At 44.2% G+C, this 22,865-nt stretch overlaps 2 protein-coding genes across 3 annotated transcripts in view; one reads left to right on the top strand and one right to left on the bottom strand.

The window, feature by feature from the left end:
* The window catches only part of alkbh1 (alkB homolog 1, histone H2A dioxygenase), a 65,518-nt gene extending 50,518 nt beyond the window's left edge, over positions 1-15,000 (bottom strand). Inside the window, exon 1 of one of the 2 annotated variants that reach the window (XM_069916031.1) lies at positions 14,920-15,000. Coding sequence is in view for 1 of the 2 variants with exons in the window: in XM_069916028.1 (XP_069772129.1) it covers positions 8,939-8,992 (54 nt within the window). In the remaining variant the exon portion in view is untranslated. Of the gene's footprint in view, positions 1-8,938; positions 9,389-14,919 lie in introns of those variants that run through there. The other variant, XM_069916028.1, reaches the window with a different exon arrangement.
* Positions 14,845-22,819, top strand: slirp (SRA stem-loop interacting RNA binding protein). Its single transcript, XM_069916033.1, has 5 exons — positions 14,845-14,988; positions 15,267-15,411; positions 18,444-18,502; positions 21,485-21,592; positions 22,676-22,819. Exons 1-5 carry the CDS (start codon positions 14,860-14,862, stop codon positions 22,745-22,747), a joined length of 513 nt encoding a protein of 170 aa, XP_069772134.1. The 5' UTR covers positions 14,845-14,859; the 3' UTR covers positions 22,748-22,819.
* The last annotated feature ends 46 nt before the right edge of the window (positions 22,820-22,865 follow it).

The following is a 22,865-nucleotide window of genomic DNA, read 5'->3' as shown; positions in this document are numbered from 1 at the left end:
ATGGACAAACGTGTGAGCATGGGAGTGTGACACAGAATGGAAAGGGTTAGCTACTGGGAGGTCTCTGTCACTGGTGTAGAAGGAGCAAAGGTGTTCAGCAAAGTGATCTTCCAGTCTGTGTCCCATCTCTCCAATGTAGATGAGGCCACAAAGGGAGTACCAGATGCAGTAAATCAGTCCTGTGGATACACAGTGAAGTGTTGCTTCAATTGAAAGGGCTGTTTGGGGTCCTGGACCATAGTGAGGGAAGAAGTGTGATCACGTGTGGCACCTCTTGCAGTCATAGGGGAAAATGTCTGTCTGGGGTGGGGGGGGGGTGGTGGAATGCCCAAATGATGGGGAGCAAGTAAGTGTATATGAGAGTAATGGAGGAAGCAGTCCCAACAAAAGGCAGAGAGGGTAAGATGTGTCTGTTGGTAGGATCCTTTTGTAAGTGCCGGAAATTCCAGAGGATAATGTATTGGATGATGAGGCTAGTGGGATGGTAGAGAGGGATTCTATGTTTGTTGAGTCTGGGGGCAGAGGGGGCAAGGGCAGATGAGTGGGAATTGGAGGAGATGCAGGTGAGGGCTGAGTTGATGGTGGTGGAGGAGAAGCCACTTTTGTGTTAGAGGCAGACATTTTGAAAAATCTGAGCGGAGACGGAGAAATTGAGAGAAGGGGATAGGGTGTGAGGAAGTGTAGTTAAGGTAGTTGTGGGAGTTAGTAATATATGTCGGTGGAAAGTTCATCTCCCAAGATAGAGACAGAGAGATCCAGGAAGGCAAAAGTGTTGTCGGAGATGGGCCAGGTGAGTTTGAGATCAGGTGGAAGTTGGCTGCGAAATTAAAGAAGTTGACAAGCTTATCGGGGGTGCATGGGGCAGCCCAGATATGGTCATCAATATACTGAAGGAAGAGTTGAGGGCTCTTGCCTGTGTAGGCTTGCAGCATGGATTGTTCCACAAAACCTACAAACAGGCAGGCATGGCTGGGACCCATGCGGGAACCCATGGCTACTCCTTTGATTTGGAGGAAGTGAAACGAGTTAAAGTTGTTTAAAGTGAGGACAAGTTCTAGAAGTTGTTTAAAGTAAGGATCAGGGATTTATTTAAGGACTCTTACTTTTGCACTTTATTTATTTTTTAAAATCTGTATTGCAGTCAATTTGTTTACATTTCTTTACTTGTTTACATTGAATCAATTTTTTTTGCACTGCCTTTAAGTGGTAATCCTGCCTTGTCTGCAGGAAAAAAATCTCAGGATTATATATGATGTAATGTATGTACTCTGACAATAAATCTGAACCATCAGCACTTGGTACCTAACTCTTGCAGTCTTCAGAAATTACTCCCTCAGGGTCACTAAAGTTTGCAACATCTCTTGAAATCATGCATTTCTAAGCAAGCCACCAACTCATGGCCTCCTCCTACCCCTTTTCTTTTGCCTCAAACTACTCATAATGTAGTGGACAATGGTTTAACCGTTATCTTTTCTCTAGGCTCCCATTATGTTCTTTTTTACCTTGATCATAAAAATAAGTTTTGTGAAACTTGAACAGCCATTCATTTTTTGTCTGAGGATATATTCAGAACTCTCCTTCAGATTCTAGACCTGTCGTCCTTACATTTCTCCCATGCTACCAATCTTTGATGAAGCACTGAAAATCCTATTCTTTTCAATAATTCAAAATCTACTTGCCCTTGCTTTCAGTAGCTAGGTCTCTCACCTTTGACGCCTCTTCCTTTTGTCTCTATTTAACTTCTGAATATTTTGGTCTCACTGTTTCCTTTGATATGAAATGAAAGACTGGCATTTCCTCCATTTCTGAAGTTGCTTCCAGGGAACTTGGTTTTCAATCACCTCTTATTTGTACAATACTTAAATCTCTCTGATATAAAGGGCAAATGGAGAAAGCCAGGAAAGGAGAGCAAGGCAATACGGGACCTCCTCCCCCAATGTCTCTTTTCCAGTAGCTCTGTCCTCTCTCTTCCCGTTTCCCTCTGACTCCTTTACTCCAGATCTGCATTGACAGTGCCAACACCACCGCCCCCCCCCACCCTTTTAATTCTCACATTTTCTTCCTCCTGGTCTTTTCTCTATATCCAATCATCACCTTTTGTCTGTTGGTCTACAATTCCTCCCCTGCCATTTATTTTGTTCCCACGATGTTGCCTGCTTTACCCATACTTTGAAGAAGGGCTCAGGCCTGAAATGTCAGTAATATATCTTTACTCTTATGGACACTGCGGGACCTGCTGAGTTACTATAATCACACCTGAGGGCAAGGCTGCTCTATCAGAGACAAGTAAGTCAAATGTCAGTTGTTTGCTGCACCTAGACCTGGCTAACAAAGAACACACCAGACACCGCTATCCAACCAGATCGGAACCCAGATTCTGGAATAGGGAGAGGACGTGTGCTCTTTCGTTAATACTGGGTGGTGTACGGACACTAGAGTTATGCCCACCTCCTGCTTTACTGCCTTAGAGCAAATCTCGATTAAATCCAGACCCTTCCATCTACCCCGAGAGTTCACGTCTGTGATTCTCACTAGAGTTGATATCCCTCCCAATGATGATCACAAGCAAGCACTCGCGGAGCTGCAAATCTTAGTCGGTGACTTTGATCAGGCCTGTGTCAAGGAAACCCTGCCTAGCTACCACCAGCATGTAACCTGCTGGACCAGAGGACTTGATCACTGCTACATCAAGACATGCAAGGCCTACTGTTCTTTCCTGAGACCGATTTTGACAAGTCTGATCACCTGGCTGTGCTCCTTCTGCCTTCATACAGACAGAGCCCAAAAGGAGAGGCCCAGTGGTCAGGACAACTAGAAAGTGGTCACAGGAGGCTGAAGAATGGTTACAGGACTTCCTCATGTCAGTAGATTAGGTGATGTTCAAGAACTCTGCTGAGTACACCGAGGATGTCACACACTTTATCAAAACAACCGTGGGTGAGCGTGTCCCCACTAAATCATTCAAGGTTTCCCCAATCAGAAGTCCTGAATGAACAATGAAATCTGGAACATGCTGAGAGCTAGATTGCAAGCATTTAAGTCTGGAGTACATAAGAGCAGGTATGACCTGTAGAAGGCTATCTCCCATGCAAAGTGGAGATTCCAGATGAAAACGAAAACAACAAAGGACACCCGACAGTTGTGGCAGGGCCTGACGCCATAACCTGTTACAAACCCAAATCTGGTAAAATAGCTGACAGCAAAGCTTCTCTTCCAGAGGAACTCATAGGCTTCAATGCCTGATTTGATGACAGTAACAGTGAAGAACCACCTCTCCGCACTCCCATGTCCCCTGACAAAACCAACCTGTCCGTATCTGAGGATGACATGCATGCTGCCTTCAGGAGAGTGAATTTGAGGAACACATTTGGCCTGGATGGAGTTCCATGCTGAGTACTAAAGATCTGAGCTGATCAACTTACAGAGGGATTAATGGATATCTTCAATATCTCACTCCAGCAGGGTGACAATCATACCCAAGAAGAGTGCAGTAACCTGCCTTATCAACTATTAACCAGTAGCACTTACATCAACAGTGATGGTGTTTTGAAAGGCTGGTGATGAAGCAGTGACATAGATTAATTCCAGTTCGCCTATCGTGGCAATAGGTCTACAGTGGATGCCATCTCACAGTCCCTACTCAAAGCCCTGGAACATCTGGACAGCAAAGATGCATACATGAGTATGCTCTTTATCAACTACAGTTCAGCATTTAACACCATCATCTCCTCAAAACTGATCAGCAAACTCAAAACCTCCAGACCACAATTAGTGAAGATTGGTAAGAATTTCTCCACAATCTCCATCAGTACCGGAGCACCACAGGGCTCTACTTACTCCGTAGCTCGGTATGACAATAACACCATCTACATATTTGCTGATGATACCATGGTAGTGGGTTGTATAAAGGATGGTGAGATTGAAAACCTGACTGAATGGTGCACCAATAATGATCTTTCACTCAATGTCACCAAGACTATTATTGACTTCAGGAAAGGAAAGCCAGAGGTATATAATTCATTGGGAGATCAGAGGTCGAGAAGGTAAGTACATTTAAGTTCTTGGGAGTCAATAACTCGGAGGATCTTTCCTGGACCCATCATGAAGAAAGCCTCTACTTCCTCAAGAGTTTGTGGAGGTTTGGTAGGACATCAGAAACCCTGGCAGATTTCTACAGATGTGTGGTGGAAACTGTGTTGACCGGCTGCATCACAGTCTTGTATGGGAATACCAATACTCCTGAGTGTAAAGCCCTTCAAAAGGTAGTGGACACAGCCCAGGACATTACAGGCAAATCCCTCCCCACTATTGAGTACATCTCCAGGGAACAATCCCGTCGGAGAACAGCAGCAATCATCACAGACCCACACCCCCAGCTCATGCTCTGTTCTCGCTGTTGCCATCAGGAAAGAGGTATAGGTGCCACAAGACTCACACCATTAGGAACAATGCTAACCCTCTACCATCAGACTCCTCAATGACAAACTCAATCAGAGACTAATTTAAGGGCTTTTTCTTGTGCACTTCCTGCTTTTCTTTGCTCTCCCTTTATTGCAGTCAGTCTGTTTGCATTATCTGTTTACAGTTCTTTTGATTGTTTACATGTTCACGCTGTGTGCAGTTAATATTTGCTCTACAAATATATTTTAAAAAGTGGTAATTCTGCTGTGCCCGCAGGATATAGAAATCTCAGGGTTGTATGTGATGTCATGTACGCATTCTGACAATAAATTTGAAATTTTCAGACTAAATTAAAAAGAAGTACAATAGAGGAACTGCTTCAATTTAGCACCTGAGCCCTACCCATCAGATTTCAGATTTATTGTCAGATTCCTTTCTCCTGTGGGCACGACAGAATTTCTACTAATTGGTAGTGCAAAATATAAACTGTCCACAGCATAAACATGTAAACAAGTGTAAGAACTATAAACAGATAATGAATGTTGTAGCATACGTGCTACCGTGAAGTGTGGAAAGAATGACACACACCAAAGAAGTCGAAGTTAAAAACTGGTTTATTGCACTAGCAACTCAGCTTATATTCTCTCCCCGTCACTGACAACAGGAGTGACGTCATAGCAGCACTGGCCTTGGATTGGTCAGATCTCCCGCTGTTGTTTGTTGCTTCCCACCATGCTGATTGTCACCTGGGACACAGGTCATTAGCCCCTGCGGTGTCTGTGTAGTCACTGCATTCGTTGGCCATCTTGTGTACCGGGTCGCTTCCCGGTTAGCAGGCTGCTACAATGTAAACAAACTGATTGTGCAATGCGGAGAGAACAAAATAAAATCTATGAAGTACACAAGTAAGAGTCCTTAAATGAGTCTGATTAATTTTGTCCTTGAAGACTCTGATGGTGGAGGGGTAGCAGCTGTTCCTAAACCTGGTGGTGGGAGTCTTGTGGCACCAATACCACTTTCCTGATGGCAGCAGCAAGAACAGAGCGTGTGCTGGGTGGTGAGGGTCTTTGATGATTGCTGTTGCCCTCCAACTGCAGCATTTCCTGTAGATGTACTCAACAGTGGGGAGGGTTTTGCGTGTGATGTCCTGGGCTGTGTCCTCTACTTTTCAAAGGGTTTTATGCTCAGGGGTTCCCATACCATTCAATTTGATCACGGATGAGCCAGGGCCTGAGTCCAAATTTCTGCCTTTTCCCATCTCTCTCAGTCTTTTATGTTTAGAAAATCAAGCTTAGATTTAAAATTAACAAATGACCTCTCAATTGCAATTTACAAGACAAACTTCCAAATTTTGATCACACTTTTAAAAGTTTTTTGATACAGCCGCAAGTTTCTAACCAAGGCTTAGAAAGAAAAACTTCAGATTTAATCTCTTAAATGAAAATCAAATAACTGCAAGTGCTGGAAATCTGAAATATAAACAGAAAATGCTGGAACTACTCAGCAGTCATTTACATTTATGCTCCATGTTTCTTCATCAGAACTGGATCTCTTAAATCCATTAATCATTTTTTGTTGTCTTTTCAAAATGTTGACAATTTATTGACTGGCAAAGAAACCAACACAGGGAAAACAGCAGCTCACCAGTGGAAAGCATTGAAAGAGTATTATAGTAAAATGTCAGTACATATATTTGAAAGTAAGAGTATGGTTTTAAATTAGATTTATCAACTTAAATCCCTTTGGTTTGAGGAAGGACAAAGTGAAAATTACAGCATATTGTAGGCATTCATGTTAGTTGATAAAATTTGAATCAAACAGAAGATTTTTTTTCTTTCATGATACAGTAAATTTTTAAAAAAGAAAATGAGACACAAAAGAAATTAGATGAAAAATATGGCTTTGGAAGGATAGTCATTAATGATGTTGTTGAATTGCTGCTTTCCAAGACCAAATCCAGTGAAAATGTGAAATTAAAACAGAAAACAGGGCAGGCAGTATCAAATAAAGTTAATGCTTCAGGTCAAAGACCTTTGTCAGAACTGAACAAGTATGAAAACAAACAAGGCACCGTATATTTCAGCAGATAAAACGACACGAAGCACCCAAAAAACACCCCCAAAAAAGGATCACCCTATAGGCCAGAAACAAAAACAGTGACCTTATAATTCTACTCAAAATACTACTTGATTGGTTCTACAACCCACCCACTCCCCACCCTATAACAATTTTTTAAGCTTCCGGTATATTAAAAAAAGCTGCTGTAATGTACACAATTTTTAATTTGCACTAAAATCCATTACCAATATGGTGTTAAACCAATAAAAGAATTGTAAAATTAAAAAAAGCACCACACACATTTAAAAGCCTTGCAAATCACTAGCTTCATCGTCTGTGGCAAAGGACTGGGCAAGCACATCTGGAGTCTCACTGTTTACAATGTCATCATACGGGTCCCAGTATGAATCTGGTGAGTTGGCTTAGGCATGAGTGTTCCACAATAAGTCATCCTCCGTACCATCCATTGCACTAGACTAGAGATACTGCATTTTTTGAAAAATTTTATTACAGTCTCAGATTTTTCTTTTTCACAAAATGGTTGCACCAGCCTACTCTTTGGCTTGGCTTCGCGGACAAAGATTTATGGAGGGAGTAAAAGTCCACGTCAGCTGCAGGCTCGTTTGTGGCTGACAAGTCCGATGCGGGACAGGCAGACACGGTTGCAGCGGCTGCAGGGGAAAATTGGTTGGTTGGGGTTGGGTTTTTCCTCCTTTGCCTTTTGTCAGTGAGGTGGGCTCTGCGGTCTTCTTCAAAGGAGGTTGCTGCCCGCCGAACTGTGAGGCGCCAAGATGCACGCTTTGAGGCGATATCAGCCCACTGGCGGTGGTCAATGTGGCAGGCACCAAGAGATTTCTTTAGGCAGTCCTTGTACCTCTTCTTTGGTGCACATCTGTCACGGTGGCCAGTGGAGAGCTCGCCATATAACACGATCTTGGGAAAGCGATGGTCCTCCATTCTGGAGACGTGACCGACCCAGCGCAGCTACTATACCTTTAAATATCTACTGTGTTCTCATTTTGTCCTTGCCTATTTCAGTGCATATGGTCTGATGTTATTTCTTGTAACTGTAGCAATCCTGTATTTGTTTGAGTACCCATTCTGCAATGTAATTTTCCAACTCTGGCCAACGAGTGCTTCCTCTTCTCATCGAACATTGTTTCTTTGGCATTTTTGTTAAAACATCTTTATTCTTTTTCCACTCTCTTACCATCCTCTCAGTTAAGTCTAATGTCCTTACAGAAGGAGTTGTTATATTCCTTGGCCACTTCAATGACGTTTAACTTAAAACTTGCTTCATACTTTCTTTGTTTTGCTGGTGGTTCCATGATAACAATTTGATAAATTTTTAAAAACTGGTTAAGATAGAAGCTAGCAATAGACTGAACTGTGAATCACTTCATGACGGTGATTCACCCAGCTACACCAACTCAGTCAACACGACACCAGCTCAGACAACACACGTATGGTACTGGTATGTTGGGGGGGGGGGTCATCTTATAGCATCAATAAGAGCTAAAACCATGAAATTCAGACTGAAATTGGTCTCGTCTTATCTGACGGTCACCTTAGCCACTGAAATATACAGTATTTGTATAGTGCAGAATGCTTAGAGAAGGATTGGATAGGACAGATGAAATCTCTGACAGGATTAAACAATGTGGCTGATAAGAAAACGAAGGAAAAAAGATCACAAGGAACATGTGAAAACAGTGAGGCTGTTATATTGGAAGCAAAAATGGAGTCAATTTTACAGATGAATGACTAACATAGGACAAGCCAGTTCTGGTAGAAACAGATAAAGCAAATATGAAAGTTGCTAAATTTGATATTGGATCTCGAAGGCTACAAAATATCCATGTGGAACCTGAGGTGTTGTTTCTCAAGCTTACATTGGACCATTACACCCTGAAAGCTACGGATAGATGGGTCAGAATGGATGTTAGATGCAGAATTAAAGTGAAGTTCTGGGTCACTTCTGTGAACACAGATGCTCTGCAAAGCCATCATCCAAACAAAGGAGATCAAATGATTAATACCAAATTCTTTCTTTTCTTTGGCTTGGCTTTGCGGACGAAGATTTATGGAGGGGTAAATGTCCACGTCAGCTGCAGGCTCGTTTGTGGCTGACAAGTCCGATGTGGGACAGGCAGACACGGTTGCAGCGGTTGCAAGGGAAAATTGGTGGGTTGGGGTTGGGGGTTGGGTTTTTCCTCCTTTGTCTTTTGTCAGTGAGGTGGGCTCTGCGGTCTTCTTCAAAGGAGGTTGCTGTCTGCCGAACTGTGAGGCGCCAAGATGCACGGTTTGAGGCGATATCAGCCCACTGGCGGTGGTCAATGTGGCAGGCATCAAGAGATTTCTTTAGGCAGTCCTTGTACCTCTTCTTTGGTGCACCTCCGTCTCAGTGGCCAGTGGAGAGCTCGCCATATAACACGATCTTGGGAAGGCGATGGTCCTCCATTCTGGAGACGTGACCTACCCAGAGCAGTTGGATCTTCAGCAGCGTGGATTCGATGCTGTCGGCCTCTGCCATATCGAGTACTTCGATGTTGGAGATGAAGTCGCTCCAATGAATGTTGAGGATGGAGCGGAGACAACGCTGGTGGAAGCGTTCTAGGAGTTATAGGTGATGCCGGTAGAGGACCCATGATTCGGAGCCGAACAGGAGTGTGGGTATGACAACGACTCTGTATACGCTAATCTTTGTGAGGTTTTTCAGTTGGTTGTTTTTCCACACTCTTTTGTGTAGTCTTCCAAAGGCGCTATTTGCCTTGGCGAGTCTGTTGTCTATCTCGTTGTTGATCCTTGCATCCGATGAAATGGTGCAGCCAAGATAGGTAAACTGGTTGACCGTTTTGAGTTTTGTTTGCCGATGGAGATGTGGGGGGGCTGGTAGTCATGGTGGGGAGCTGGCTGATACTGGAGGGTGTGTAAGTGAATCACTGCTTCGTCTGATAGGTGAGGTTTTTAAGCACCTGGCTGATCACAGGATGATTATTGTACAGGAGACAGCTATTCACTGGTTGAATCTTTAGCAGCTTTATACAAGATTAGACCATCCACTCCCATTCCCCGCTCTCTCCACATAGCTCTACAAATTCTCTCTTTTATGACACTTAATCAATTCCTTTTTGTATAGAATAACTGAAACTGTCTGCACCACCATCCATAACCTAGCCATTCATCAAATGAAAAAAAACCTCATGTCACTTTTGATACTTGTGCCAATTATCTTCACATTTTATAATTCTGATCCCTCAGTCAAAAGGAAAAGTTTCACTCTATCTACTTTGCCTATGTCCTTCATAATTTTAAACACCCCGGTCACATTCTCTTGCAGACTCCTCTGTTCCATGAAGAATTTTTAGCTTCTCCAGTCTATCCACATTAACGCAAACACCTCATCCAAAGAAAGACAGTTTTTTTTTGCACTACCAATAAGTGGTAATTCTGCCTAGCCTGCAGGAAAAAGAATCTCAGGGTTATATGTGATGCCATGCATGTACTCTGACAATAAATTTGAATCTAACTTTAGTAAATCTCTTCTAACTCTCCACAACACCTTACATCTCTCAAAGTGAGGTGCCGAGGACTGGACGCAATGCTCCATTTGCACGTGCGAGCGCTTCATATATGTTTATTGTGACTCTTTCTATTGCACTCCATGTCTCTATTAAAAAAGATCCTGTATATTTTTTAAATAGCTTTTTCAATTTGCTGTTATTTTCAACGAACGATGCACATAAAATAACCTGTTCATGTTAACCATTTTAACAATTTGTACTCTTTGGCATAGTGTTCAGGTTTATTGCCACATGCCCCAAGATACAGTGAAAGAATTTGTTTTACAAGCAGATCAGTAAACATCTCATACATGGTGAGATGTATGTGCAAAAATGCAGTTATGGAGAGAGATCTATTGGTAAGGAGCAAAGTCCTTGAATATGGTGAAAGGAGATCTTATACTTGTGAATCTTTTTGCCTGGCAGGAGGGAGAAAGGAATGTGGGCTGAATCTTTTAATATGTTGGTTGCTTTTCAAAAGTAGCATGAGTAAAAGAAGAGTCGATGGTGGGGTTGGGGGATGGAATGGCCATGGGGGAGATCAGGACATGTTACTGGATATTAAATTTCAGTTGTATGTTCACCCATTCCATCAACTTGTCCATTTCCTTCTCACGATTCATTGCACATCCAAGTGTTGTGTCAATTGCATATTTAGAAAAAGAGGCCTGCACACACAAATCCAAATTATTAATATTGTATTGATTGCTGTGAAATCTCACTGTACTCTTCTCTCCAATTCATAATTTCATAGGCTTTAATCTTGGTGACAATCTTGATAAGTGAGAAAAGCAAGGGTAACCATTCAATCCCCTGTAAAGCATCTTGCAATAGTCATGTATTGTTGTTCACACTGGGGCAAGTGTCTAGATTGGGGTCCCATGGGTTCACACTGGGGAAAGTGTCTGGATCAGGGACCCATGCGACTGCCCTGCGGAAAATGTCTGGATTGGGGTCCTACGTGCACCATGTGGGGGCAGGATTCAGGGACACTCATGGGACCACATTGGGGCAAGTGTCCTGATCTGGGCAATTATCTGGGTTACCCATGGCACCATGTTGGGGGCATGTCTTGATCATGGTCACCCATGGACCACGTTGGGGCAACGATCTGAGTCACCCATGGGACAACTTTGGGGCATGTCTGGAATGGGGTCACTCATGGGAACATGTTGAGGCAAATATCTGGGTCACCCATGGGACCACATTGGGGAAAGTATCTGAGTCACCTATGGGACCACATTGGGGAAAGTATCTGGGTCACCCATGGGACCACATTGGGGAAAGTATCTGGGTCACCCATGGGAGCACATTGGGGAAAGTATCTGGGTCACCCATGGGAGCACATTGGGGAGAGTATCTGGGTCACCCATGGGACCACATTGGGGAAAGTATCTGGGTCACCCATGGGACCACGTTGGGGAAAGTATCTGGGTCACCCATGGGACCACATTGGGGAAAGTATCTGGGTCACCCATGGGACCACGTTGGGGAAAGTATCTGGGTCACCCATGGGACCACACTGGGGAAAGTATCTGGGTCACCCATGGGACCACATTGGGGAAAGTATCTGGGTCACCCATGGGAGCACATTGGGGAAAGTATCTGGGTCACCCATGGGAGCACATTGGGGAGAGTATCTGGGTCACCCATGGGACCACGTTGGGGAAAGTATCTGGGTCACCCATGGGACCACATTGGGGAAAGTATCTGGGTCACCCATGGGAGCACGTTGGGGAGAGTATCTGGGTCACCCATGGGACCACGTTGGGGAAAGTATCTGGGTCACCCATGGGACCACATTGGGTAAAGTATCTGGGTCACCCATGGGACCACATTGGGGAAAGTATCTGGGTCACCCATGGGAGCACGTTGGGGAGAGTATCTGGGTCACCCATGGGACCACGTTGGGGAAAGTATCTGGGTCACCCATGGGACCACATTGGGGAAAGTATCTGGGTCACCCATGGGAGCACGTTGGGGAGAGTATCTGGGTCACCCATGGGACCACGTTGGGGAAAGTATCTGGGTCACCCATGGGACCACATTGGGGAAAGTATCTGGGTCACCCATGGGACCACATTGGGGAAAGTATCTGGGTCACCCATGGGACCACATTGGGGAAAGTATTTGGGTCACCCATGGGAGCACATTGGGGAGAGTATCTGGGTCACCCATGGGACCACGTTGGGGAAAGTATCTGGGTCACCCATGGGACCACATTGGGGAAAGTATCTGGGTCACCCATGGGAGCACGTTGGGGAGAGTATCTGGGTCACCCATGGGACCACGTTGGGGAAAGTATCTGGGTCACCCATGGGACCACATTGGGGAAAGTATCTGGGTCACCCATGGGACCACATTGGGGAAAGTATCTGGGTCACCCATGGGACCACATTGGGGAAAGTATCTGGGTCACCCATGGGAGCACGTTGGGGAGAGTATCTGGGTCACCCATGGGACTACGTTGGGGAAAGTATCTGGGTCACCCATGGGACCACATTGGGGAAAGTATCTGGGTCACCCATGGGAGCACGTTGGGGAGAGTATCTGGGTCACCCATGGGACCACGTTGGGGAAAGTATCTGGGTCACCCATGGGACCACATTGGGGAAAGTATCTGGGACACCCATGGGAGCACGTTGGGGAGAGTATCTGGGTCACCCATGGGTCCACGTTGGGGAAAGTATCTGGGTCACCCATGGGACCACATTGGGGAAAGTATCTGGGTCACCCATGGGACCACATTGGGGAAAGTATCTGGGTCACCCATGGGAGCACGTTGGGGAGAGTATCTGGGTCACCCATGGGACCACGTTGGGGAAAGTATCTGGGTCACCCATGGGACCACATTGGGGAAAGTATCTGGGTCACCCATGGGACCACATTGGGGAAAGTATCTGGGTCACCCATGGGACCACATTGGGGAAAGTATTTGGGTCACCCATGGGAGCACATTGGGGAGAGTATCTGGGTCACCCATGGGACCACGTTGGGGAAAGTATCTGGGTCACCCATGGGACCACATTGGGGAAAGTATCTGGGTCACCCATGGGACCACATTGGGGAAAGTATCTGGGTCACCCATGGGAGCACATTGGGGAAAGTATTTGGGTCACCCATGGGAGCACATTGGGGAGAGTATCTGGGTCACCCATGGGACCACGTTGGGGAAAGTATCTGGGTCACCCATGGGACCACATTGGGGAAAGTATCTGGGTCACCCATGGGAGCACGTTGGGGAGAGTATCTGGGTCACCCATGGGACCACGTTGGGGAAAGTATCTGGGTCACCCATGGGACCACATTGGGGAAAGTATCTGGGTCACCCATGGGACCACATTGGGGAAAGTATCTGGGTCACCCATGGGACCACATTGGGGAAAGTATCTGGGTCACCCATGGGAGCACGTTGGGGAGAGTATCTGGGTCACCCATGGGACTACGTTGGTGAAAGTATCTGGGTCACCCATGGGACCACATTGGGGACAGTATCTGGGTCACCCATGGGAGCACGTTGGGGAGAGTATCTGGGTCACCCATGGGACCACGTTGGGGAAAGTATCTGGGTCACCCATGGGACCACATTGGGGAAAGTATCTGGGTCACCCATGGGAGCACGTTGGGGAGAGTATCTGGGTCACCCATGGGACCACGTTGGGGAAAGTATCTGGGTCACCCATGGGACCACATTGGGGAAAGTATCTGGGTCACCCATGGGACCACATTGGGGAAAGTATCTGGGTCACCCATGGGAGCACGTTGGGGAGAGTATCTGGGTCACCCATGGGACCACGTTGGGGAAAGTATCTGGGTCACCCATGGGACCACATTGGGGAAAGTATCTGGGTCACCCATGGGACCACATTGGGGAAAGTATCTGGGTCACCCATGGGACCACATTGGGGAAAGTATTTGGGTCACCCATGGGAGCACATTGGGGAGAGTATCTGGGTCACCCATGGGACCACGTTGGGGAAAGTATCTGGGTCACCCATGGGACCACGTTGGGGAAAGTATCTGGGTCACCCATGGGACCACGTTGGGGAAAGTATCTGGGTCACCCATGGGACCACATTGGGGAAAGTATCTGGGTCACCCATGGGACCACATTGGGGAAAGTATCTGGGTCACCCATGGGAGCACATTGGGGAAAGTATTTGGGTCACCCATGGGAGCACATTGGGGAGAGTATCTGGGTCACCCATGGGACCACGTTGGGGAAAGTATCTGGGTCACCCATGGGACCACATTGGGGAAAGTATCTGGGTCACCCATGGGAGCACGTTGGGGAGAGTATCTGGGTCACCCATGGGACCACGTTGGGGAAAGTATCTGGGTCACCCATGGGACCACATTGGGGAAAGTATCTGGGTCACCCATGGGACCACATTGGAGAAAGTATCTGGGTCACCCATGGGACCACATTGGGGAAAGTATCTGGGTCACCCATGGGAGCACGTTGGGGAGAGTATCTGGGTCACCCATGGGACTACGTTGGGGAAAGTATCTGGGTCACCCATGGGACCACGTTGGGGAAAGTATCTGGGTCACCCATGGGACCACATTGGGGAAAGTATCTGGGTCACCCATGGGACCACGTTGGGGAGAGTATCTGGGTCACCCATGGGACTACGTTGGGGAAAGTATCTGGGTCACCCATGGGACCACGTTGGGGAAAGTATCTGGGTCACCCATGGGACCACATTGGGGAAAGTATCTGGGTCACCCATGGGACCACGTTGGGGGCAAATATGCAAGTCACCTGAGGGAGCACTTTGGGGCCCGTCACTGGGACATCCATTGAACAACATTGGGGCACGTGCCTGGGCCACCCATGGAACCCCGTTGGGGCACGTGTCATGGACCGAATTCAGGGAGAGGAAGTGACACCTACTTTGCGGTCCTTGTCGGCTCTGGAAAAGTCGAGAACTGTGGAGAAGTCGGGCGCGGGGCTGCGCCTCCGGTAGTATTTGAAGAGCCTCCTGAAGGCGTCCTCGCCCGGCTCCCGGAACGCGGCCGCCATCATCCCGCTCGCGGGGCCTCAGCCCTGCGCGCCTGCCCCCGCCCCCCGCCCCCCCGCGCGCCTCGCCTCGCCTCGCCTCGGCCCTGCGCGCGCGCGCCTAGCCTCGCCTCAGTTCCGCGCGCGCGCGCCCCCCTTCGCGCGCCTCCCCTCCACTGCAGCCTCGTGTGGAAAACCAGTGCCACCACTTTGGAAAAGAAACAAGATTTTTTTTTCCCGAGGCCGAGGGCGGGCGGGCGGCTGCGTGGGTCGGAGGTCGGAGGTCAGAGGTCAATCTCAGAGGGCCGGCAATGGCGGCGACACTGGCTTCTTCTCGAAAGCTGTTCGAAGTGTTCGTCGCTCGTGTTCCCTGGACTCTGTCGAGCAGTGAGTGGGCGACGGTTTTTAGCCTTTGGCAGCATTTTATTTGCTCTGTGTGTGTGTGTGTGTGTGTGTGTTTAGTTTGTGGCGATGCCTGAACATGGGCCCCATCTCCCTGCCGGTATTTAGGGTGAAAAATAAACAGAAGGTGGTGAAAACACTCAGTAAATCAGGCAGCGCAAATGAAAAGAGAAGGAAACAGACGTTTCAAGTTGAAGACCCTTCATTAGCGGAGTTAATTGGGATCTTCCACGATTTTTAGCCACTCTGTTTGGGAATTTTGGTTATGGACTCCTTGTAATTCTACAGATTAAAACCAGAACCAGAAAATATACAACCAGAAGCCATGAGATGATTTGCTGTCAAATTAATCCAGGGGCCCTGCTCGACAAAGCCATCACTTGTCTGATGCCCCTTTCGCTCTGTGGCAAAGCATTACGGGCTCAAATCGTCTTCTTTGTGAAGAAAATTCTCGTGCACATTTTTGTTTTAATATTCAAGGCTCTAATTATCAGCGCCACATCATTGCTGAGCCACTCACCATGAAAAAAAGTATGGTTACAGTGCACCTGTTTACCTTAGGAACAGCAACAAGTCACCATTGATGTCTCTCGCCGCTCTGGTTAGAAGATTCTTGGCATACAACACCTTCATGTGTCCCTTCAAGAGAGGCATTATCTTGATCGCCATATATTCATAGGTCATGGCGTGGGAGCTCACTATATATTACTTCGTGAGCTCTCCACTGGCCACCGTGACAGAGGTTCACCAAAGAAGAGGTACAAGGACTACCTAAAGAAATCTCTTGGTGCCTGCCACATTGACCCCTGCCAGTGGGCTGATATCACCTCAAACCGTGCATCTTGGCGCCTCACAGTTCGGCGGGCAGCAACCTCCTTTGAAGAAGACCGCAGAGCCCACCTCACTGACAAAAGGCAAAGGAGGAAAAACCCAACACCCAACCCCAACCAACCAATTTTCCCTTGCAACCGCTGCAATCGTGTCTGCCTGTCCCGCATCGGACTGGTCAGCCACAAACGAGCCTGCAGCTGACGTGGACATTTACCCCCTCCATAAATCTTCGTCCGCGAAGCCAAGCCAAAGAAGACACAGTAGTGCTTTTTTGAGTTTCAAACTCACCACCAATTTCTCGAAGGCCCTACGTCCCTCCCCCAAGGGCCACAACACATTTAAGTAAAAGCGTTGTTTTCGCCTCTTTTAACTTTTTTTTAGTGGAATCGGCAGGAAAGAAGCACGGAAGAAACCTTGACTGCTTCTCAGGGAAGGGGGTCCATAAACTTTTAGCAGAGTCCTAAGGGAGCCGTAGCCATAAAAAAAGTTGAGAATGTTGTCGATGCCATTAATGATTACATTCCAAAAATGAATTAATTTAAAGCTCTAACACGATTCTCTTCGTCAAATCTTGCATTTTATACTCTAAATTCTTGTTCAGATCTTCTCTTCTGTATCTTTACTTGTGTCTGCAGCTAATTTCTGTTTTTCCATTTCAAAATGGGGAATATATTGTATCAAATTACATCTACTGTCAGACTGCTTATTCCATTAAATTGGAGAAACACGAAAACTACATTTAGGAATCTTGAGCAAACTGAAAAGCTGGACAGGCAGGATTCAGGGGTAAAAATGTTCAGTCAATGTTTCAGGTTGGGACTAAAGAACTTCTGCAATGTTCCTTTCTGTTTGGCAGGCCCTGTGTCAGGAAAATATCAATCATTTTTTTGGATCTGATCATGATATTAGGTCATGGGCTACTGGCTCCTCAAATGAAAGGAAATAAAGAGTCATTTACCTTGCTTCTCCTCTTCCTTTTGCAATCTGAATGTGAATTTGTCAGAAGCCTGGGTGAAGTTTTGCTGTCTCCAGAAATATTATGACATCAGAGCAAACACAGCGCGAACCACATCATCAAGTTCGCTAAAGACACGACTGTGGTAGGGCTTATTAGTAAGAATGATGAGGCAGCATACAGAGAAGAGGTGCAGTCGCTAATGGACTGGTGCAGAGCCGACCTGTATCTGAACATTAATTAAAAAATGGTTGTCGACTTCAGGAGGGCCTGAGTGGATCATTTTCCACTGACCATTGATGGCTCTACCATTGAGGTGTCACTTGGTATGTACTTGGCAGAGAATCTCACCTGATCCCTTAACACCAGCTTCATGGCCAAGAAAGCCCAACAGCGCCTCTACTTCCTGTGAAGGCTGAGGAAAGTTCATCTCCCAACCTCCATCCTCACTACATTTTGAAAGGATTCTGAGCAATTCCTCGTTTGGAAGCTGTACCATCTCTGACCATAAGACCCTGCATAGGATAGTGAAGTCAGCGATAAAGATCATTGGGGGGCTCTCTTCCTACCATGATGAACATCTACAACACACAATGCACATGGAAAGCAATAAATATTGTGAAGGACTCTACACACCCATCATGTAAACTGTTCTCCCTTCTGCCATCTGATAGGAGGTACCACAGTACTTGGGCCTTTGTGATCAGATTGGGCAAGTTTTCCCCACCAAGCTATTAGGCTCCTGAATTCCCAGAACATATGTGGATAATGTACCATGGTCTTGTCTTAATATTTTAACTTGTTTTTGTTTAAATCTGCTCCATGGGCCTGGAGAAATGCTATCTCTTCTTTACCGCGCGAGCATAGTATGAACAATAAATAAAGATGACGACTTGAAATGTACCGTTAATTTTATAATCACCATGTCTGAATTAAGTGTGTAATTGTTATTTAATATATAAATGGTACATTACAATATAATACATTATATAAAGAAATATTGAGGATACATTGGCAAGTTGGTGCTTTGAACTTATTCAAGGCTTGAAGTGAAGGGACTTCTGTGATTCAGTGATGCCCAAACTGAGTTATAGTTCTATGGAATGTGTAGGAGAAAAAAAATAAATGGCTCAAAAATAGTTGCACACTGTTCCTGACAGAAATAGGTTTTGTAGAATTAATATATAATGTCTGAAATACATTTTTAGATAACTAAATCTGCTTTTTGTAGAAGAAATCAAGGAATATTTTGGACAGTTTGGATCAGTTAAGAAATGTCTTCTGCCATTTGTAAGTATTTGGTTTGCTTCAATCATTTTATTGTTCCATATTGATAAACATAATCTGAAAGTTTTATTTTACAGCTTCAATGGATTCAACTATATTTTTCAATTCTTAAAGCCAGTTGAATGCTCCTCAACTTCTAGGTATAATATTGAAACCCTTTGTGTGTGGCAGAGTCCAGGATGAGAAAGATAGGGTAGACGGTATTTTATAGAGGCCTGCTTTTGTTTAATCTAATTGACCTCATTAAAAGTGTGTGCAAATTGGGAGATGTGGAAAACTGCCACAGATTTTAAGCTATTCCATAAATACACATGATAGGTAGGAAGGCAACCATTTAATGCAGATTATTAAAAAATATTTATGAAAAATACATTTTTTAAGTAAGGACATGGAACACAATGTTCCTAAATTGTGACAGCTCTAAAGCAATTATGGGTTGGAAATATTAATGTCAGAAATGCAAGTGGGTAGAGGGAAGGCCATCTAAATTATAACATACAAAAGCAATGTGGTGCATAGTGTTTGGTATGTACCATCTTGGGCACAGCCATATGATGTAAATAAAATACATGTTAATAGGATTGAGTTTATAATTTTGAAAAGTAACTTTAAATGTTGGGCTTTATTCCTTAAACATGAATATTAGGCTTTGAAAAGCTAGGATTTTAATTACATAAAGGAGGAAAAACCCAACACCCAACCCCAACCCACCAATTTTCCCCTGCAACCGCTGCAACCGTGTCTGCCTGTCCCGCATCGGACTTGTCAGCCACAAACGAGCCTGCAGCTGACGTGGACATTACCCCTCCATAAATCTTCGTCCGTGAAGCCAAGCCAAAGAAAAAAAAAATATGGTAGTAATGAAGATAATTTTCTAATAACATAATTTTTAAAAAAAACTAAACTAAAAGATTTAATTCGAATTTGCTTATAAATTTAACCATATGTAATTCTATGAAAGTTGGAAATATGTGGTTATATAGTAGGCGAGCAGGAGAATGGGATTGGGTTAGATAGCTTTCAAGAAAACGCTGGTGTAGACTTGATTTCATAGAGTCACAGAGAGATACATTTGCAAAATGGTCTTTTCCAAAACTTTAATATTTCATGATTTTGGTTGTGAATATGTTGGAACCTCAATAAATGAGCTCTTGCTGCTTTGCACATAAAAAAGCACTATCCAGTTTCTGTGAATACTCAAATGATGGATTTCGCTGAGGCTAATAAATTAAAACTGCTAGACAATATAAAGGAGCAAAGTAATGTGGATGCTGGAAATATTCAGTTGTATCTATGGATATCATTACCTTCCATCAGAACTATGAAAATTTAGATGAATAGGTCATAAGATGGAGAAAGAAATATGGCAGATTTGTCACAGGGTGAAAACCAGAAGAGGTTAAAATGATAATGTTGGGTAAAAGGATGAAATACAAAGTGAAAGAACTTTGCAATAGGAAAGTAAGTTAATTTAAGGCATTAGACTCCCTAGCATCTTTAGAATCTTATATTGGGGGTAAATGGGGATGGTGTAGCGAAGAATCATACATCCTGCAGGTACGTGATTAGTGGTGTTTTCTGGCTTGAGGTCCATGACCAGGCAGTGTTCCATTGAGATCGGTGTGGGACCCTTGTTTGTGATATCTCACTCATTCACACACCCATTCATGTATATTTTTATGTGGATGAAAAAGTAGGTGGGTGGGTTAGTACGTTCGCAGATAAGACAAAGATTAGTGGAGTTGTTGGCAAGTGGAGGACTATCAAAGAATACAACAGGATATTGATCAGTGACACATAAGAGAAATGGCAAATGGAGTTTAATCCAGACAAGTGTGAGGTGTTACACCTTGGGAGGTCAAATGTAACTATATAATTAAATGGCAGGACTTCTAAAACCATTGATCTTCAGTCAAAACCTCCTTGAAGCTCTAAAAACACTGTATGGCATGCTTTACTTCATTTACTAGGGACACTGTGTAGAATAGGGAAGTCATATTGCAGCTGTATTGGGTTGCAATTAGAATATTGTGTAAAATTCTGGTTACCCCACTAAAAGGATGTGGATGTTTTGGAAAGGGTACAGAAGAAATTTACCAGAATGCTGCTAATATTAAAGGTGATGGATGAGCTGTGGGGAGGGGTTAGACAAACTTGATTATTTTTCTGGGATGTCAGTCACAGAGACCTGATAGAAGTTTATAAAATTATGAAAGATAATTTTTTTTCTAAGGGTAAAAATATGTTTAGAAGGAAATGTGTTTAAAATGAGGGAGGAACGTTTAAAAGATGTGCAGGCAACCCTTTTGTTCAGAATAGCAAGTACTTGGGATGGGCTGCTAGAGGAGGTGGTGGAAGCAGATGTAATTGTAGCATTAAGAGGCTTCTGGATGAATGTGATTGTGTAGGAAATATTAATTTTTTAATTAATAGAGGCAAATGGATCATGTGCAAGCAGTGTTTTAGTTAAATTGCATATTCAGTGTAGACATCAAGGGCCAAAGTACCAGTTCTATGTACCCCCTGCTGATACTCAAATTTTATTTTGTTTACCACTATTTGTTATTCACTAGTCTTCCATGTTTTTCAACTGGCAATATTAGCATTGTCATGCAGTTGCTGCATGTATCCTCTGACCTGCCCTTTTGTTCAGTCTATTCTCTACACTATTTCCTCAAAGCTTAAAACATATTTGACTTCTATCTTTTCTGGTAAAGGTCATTGATCTTGAATGTTAACTCTACCTCTCTCCAGAAATGTTATCTGACCTGTTGAATATTTCAGCTTTTGTTTTATCAGATGCTCAACCTCTTGGTAGCTTACTTTTAGATTAATGACAGAAAATGGTGGAAATACTCAGATCAGGTGGTAACTGAGAGGGGGGGAAAAAAAGTTGGTTATTAATCCAAAGTTGTAGACAGAGATCTTTGGAAAATGTCAGTAAAATAATTTTATAATGTTCATTAAGACAACTTAATATCACAGGACAAGGAGATTGGATTTCACAAAGGGTTCTGTTGGGTCGGCTTCACTACAGAAGAAGGGCTTCAAAATGTGTTGCAGAAGGAAGTGCATATCATTGAAGACTCAAAGGTAATTTTTAAATGTTGCTTTCATTTGTTCACCAAAAAATAATCTGATGCTCAACAAAAGCTCTCCTGGCAGTGAAATGAGCCACCTGGCGGCAGTTCTGGCTAGTGGACATAGTTAGTTCACTTTAACAAATATGAATTTTCCATTTAAGTGTTTAATGGGAGTATTAAACTTTGGCCCTGCTGAGGGAGATGCAGATTCACCAGGATTTCCTGAACAATTGTATATGTTGTAGTTTCTGAGTTTGACTCTATTTGCATTTGAATTAGTAGTCAATTAGATTGGTGGCTAGAGGGTAAGCAGCTTGGACTTATTGGAATTGAGGAGAGGTAGATTTGGCTGTGCTATTACCCTAGAACTAGCAGGCCTGGTTTCAAAATAAGGGCTTGGAAGTTGAGAAGTTTGCTCGTATTTACTGAACTTCTCTGAGCTGCAGAGACTGAATTGTTGAATATATTCAAAGTGGAACCTGACATATTTGAACCAAGAGGGAGTCAAAGGTCAAGAGGTGGGGGGGAAGCAAAGCCCTATTTAAATTGTATTGTTGTGCAGACTCAATATAGTGGAACCCTGATTTAACACGAATCCGGATATAATGCAGTGAGTCATTGGGCTTTGACTGCCGCAAGGAGCAGGGATGGTCAGTTTACTCACAATTAATTTATGCTTTAATTTCAAATGAAACTACAACCATTTATCAAAACCCCAATTTAGCGTGATCCCGCCTTTTTTTTTTCTACGATGTGACTTTTTGGATCCAAACTATTGCCACTGTATATTGACTGGCGTACTCCAATTTATATTGGTAAAAGGTTCTTACTAAATTTTCTAACTAAACCTTGATAGAAAACTTCACAAAAGACAAGAAAATTTGTTTTTATTAAAAAATGAACAGAAATGCAATACCAAATGGTAAAATTCAGCAAAGCCCTCCTAATGTAGTCATTAACCAACTGGCTAATATTCTGACATATTTTAATGTTACAAGTTACAGCAGTACAGTTCCATGAGGATAATGTTGGTACTACATTAAAGCAAAAGTAGAAATCGAGTAATCCATTAAAAAAATTATTCTCTTTCCAGCTTCAAGTTCAGAGAAACCGAAAATTATTCCAAGGACAAAGAGCAAACAGAATCACAGAATCAGCAAGTTGATACTGAATGTGCAAGGTGTAATTCAATATGTTTGTCTTAAAGTTGGTGAATAAACAATTGTAAATGCTTAAACTCCCTCTTGCATTTCTAGGGTTCTTACACTGCCTTTTTCATTAAA

Source organism: Narcine bancroftii, chromosome 2 (genome assembly GCF_036971445.1).
Source record: "Narcine bancroftii isolate sNarBan1 chromosome 2, sNarBan1.hap1, whole genome shotgun sequence".
NCBI lineage: Eukaryota > Metazoa > Chordata > Chondrichthyes > Torpediniformes > Narcinidae > Narcine > Narcine bancroftii.
The sequence above is the reverse complement of the archived record's forward strand: the minus strand, read 5'-3'. Positions and strand labels throughout refer to the sequence as shown.

Bases quoted from the DNA above. Each gene is read 5' to 3' on its own strand.
- slirp (XM_069916033.1), top strand. From the start codon at position 14,860: ATGGAACCCCGTTGGGGCACGTGTCATGGACCGAATTCAGGGAGAGGA. The intron at 18,503-21,484 runs GTAAGTATTTGG...TTAATATCACAG, and splicing joins AGAAATGTCTTCTGCCATTT to GACAAGGAGATTGGATTTCA. The intron at 21,593-22,675 runs GTAATTTTTAAA...TTCTCTTTCCAG, and splicing joins ATATCATTGAAGACTCAAAG to CTTCAAGTTCAGAGAAACCG.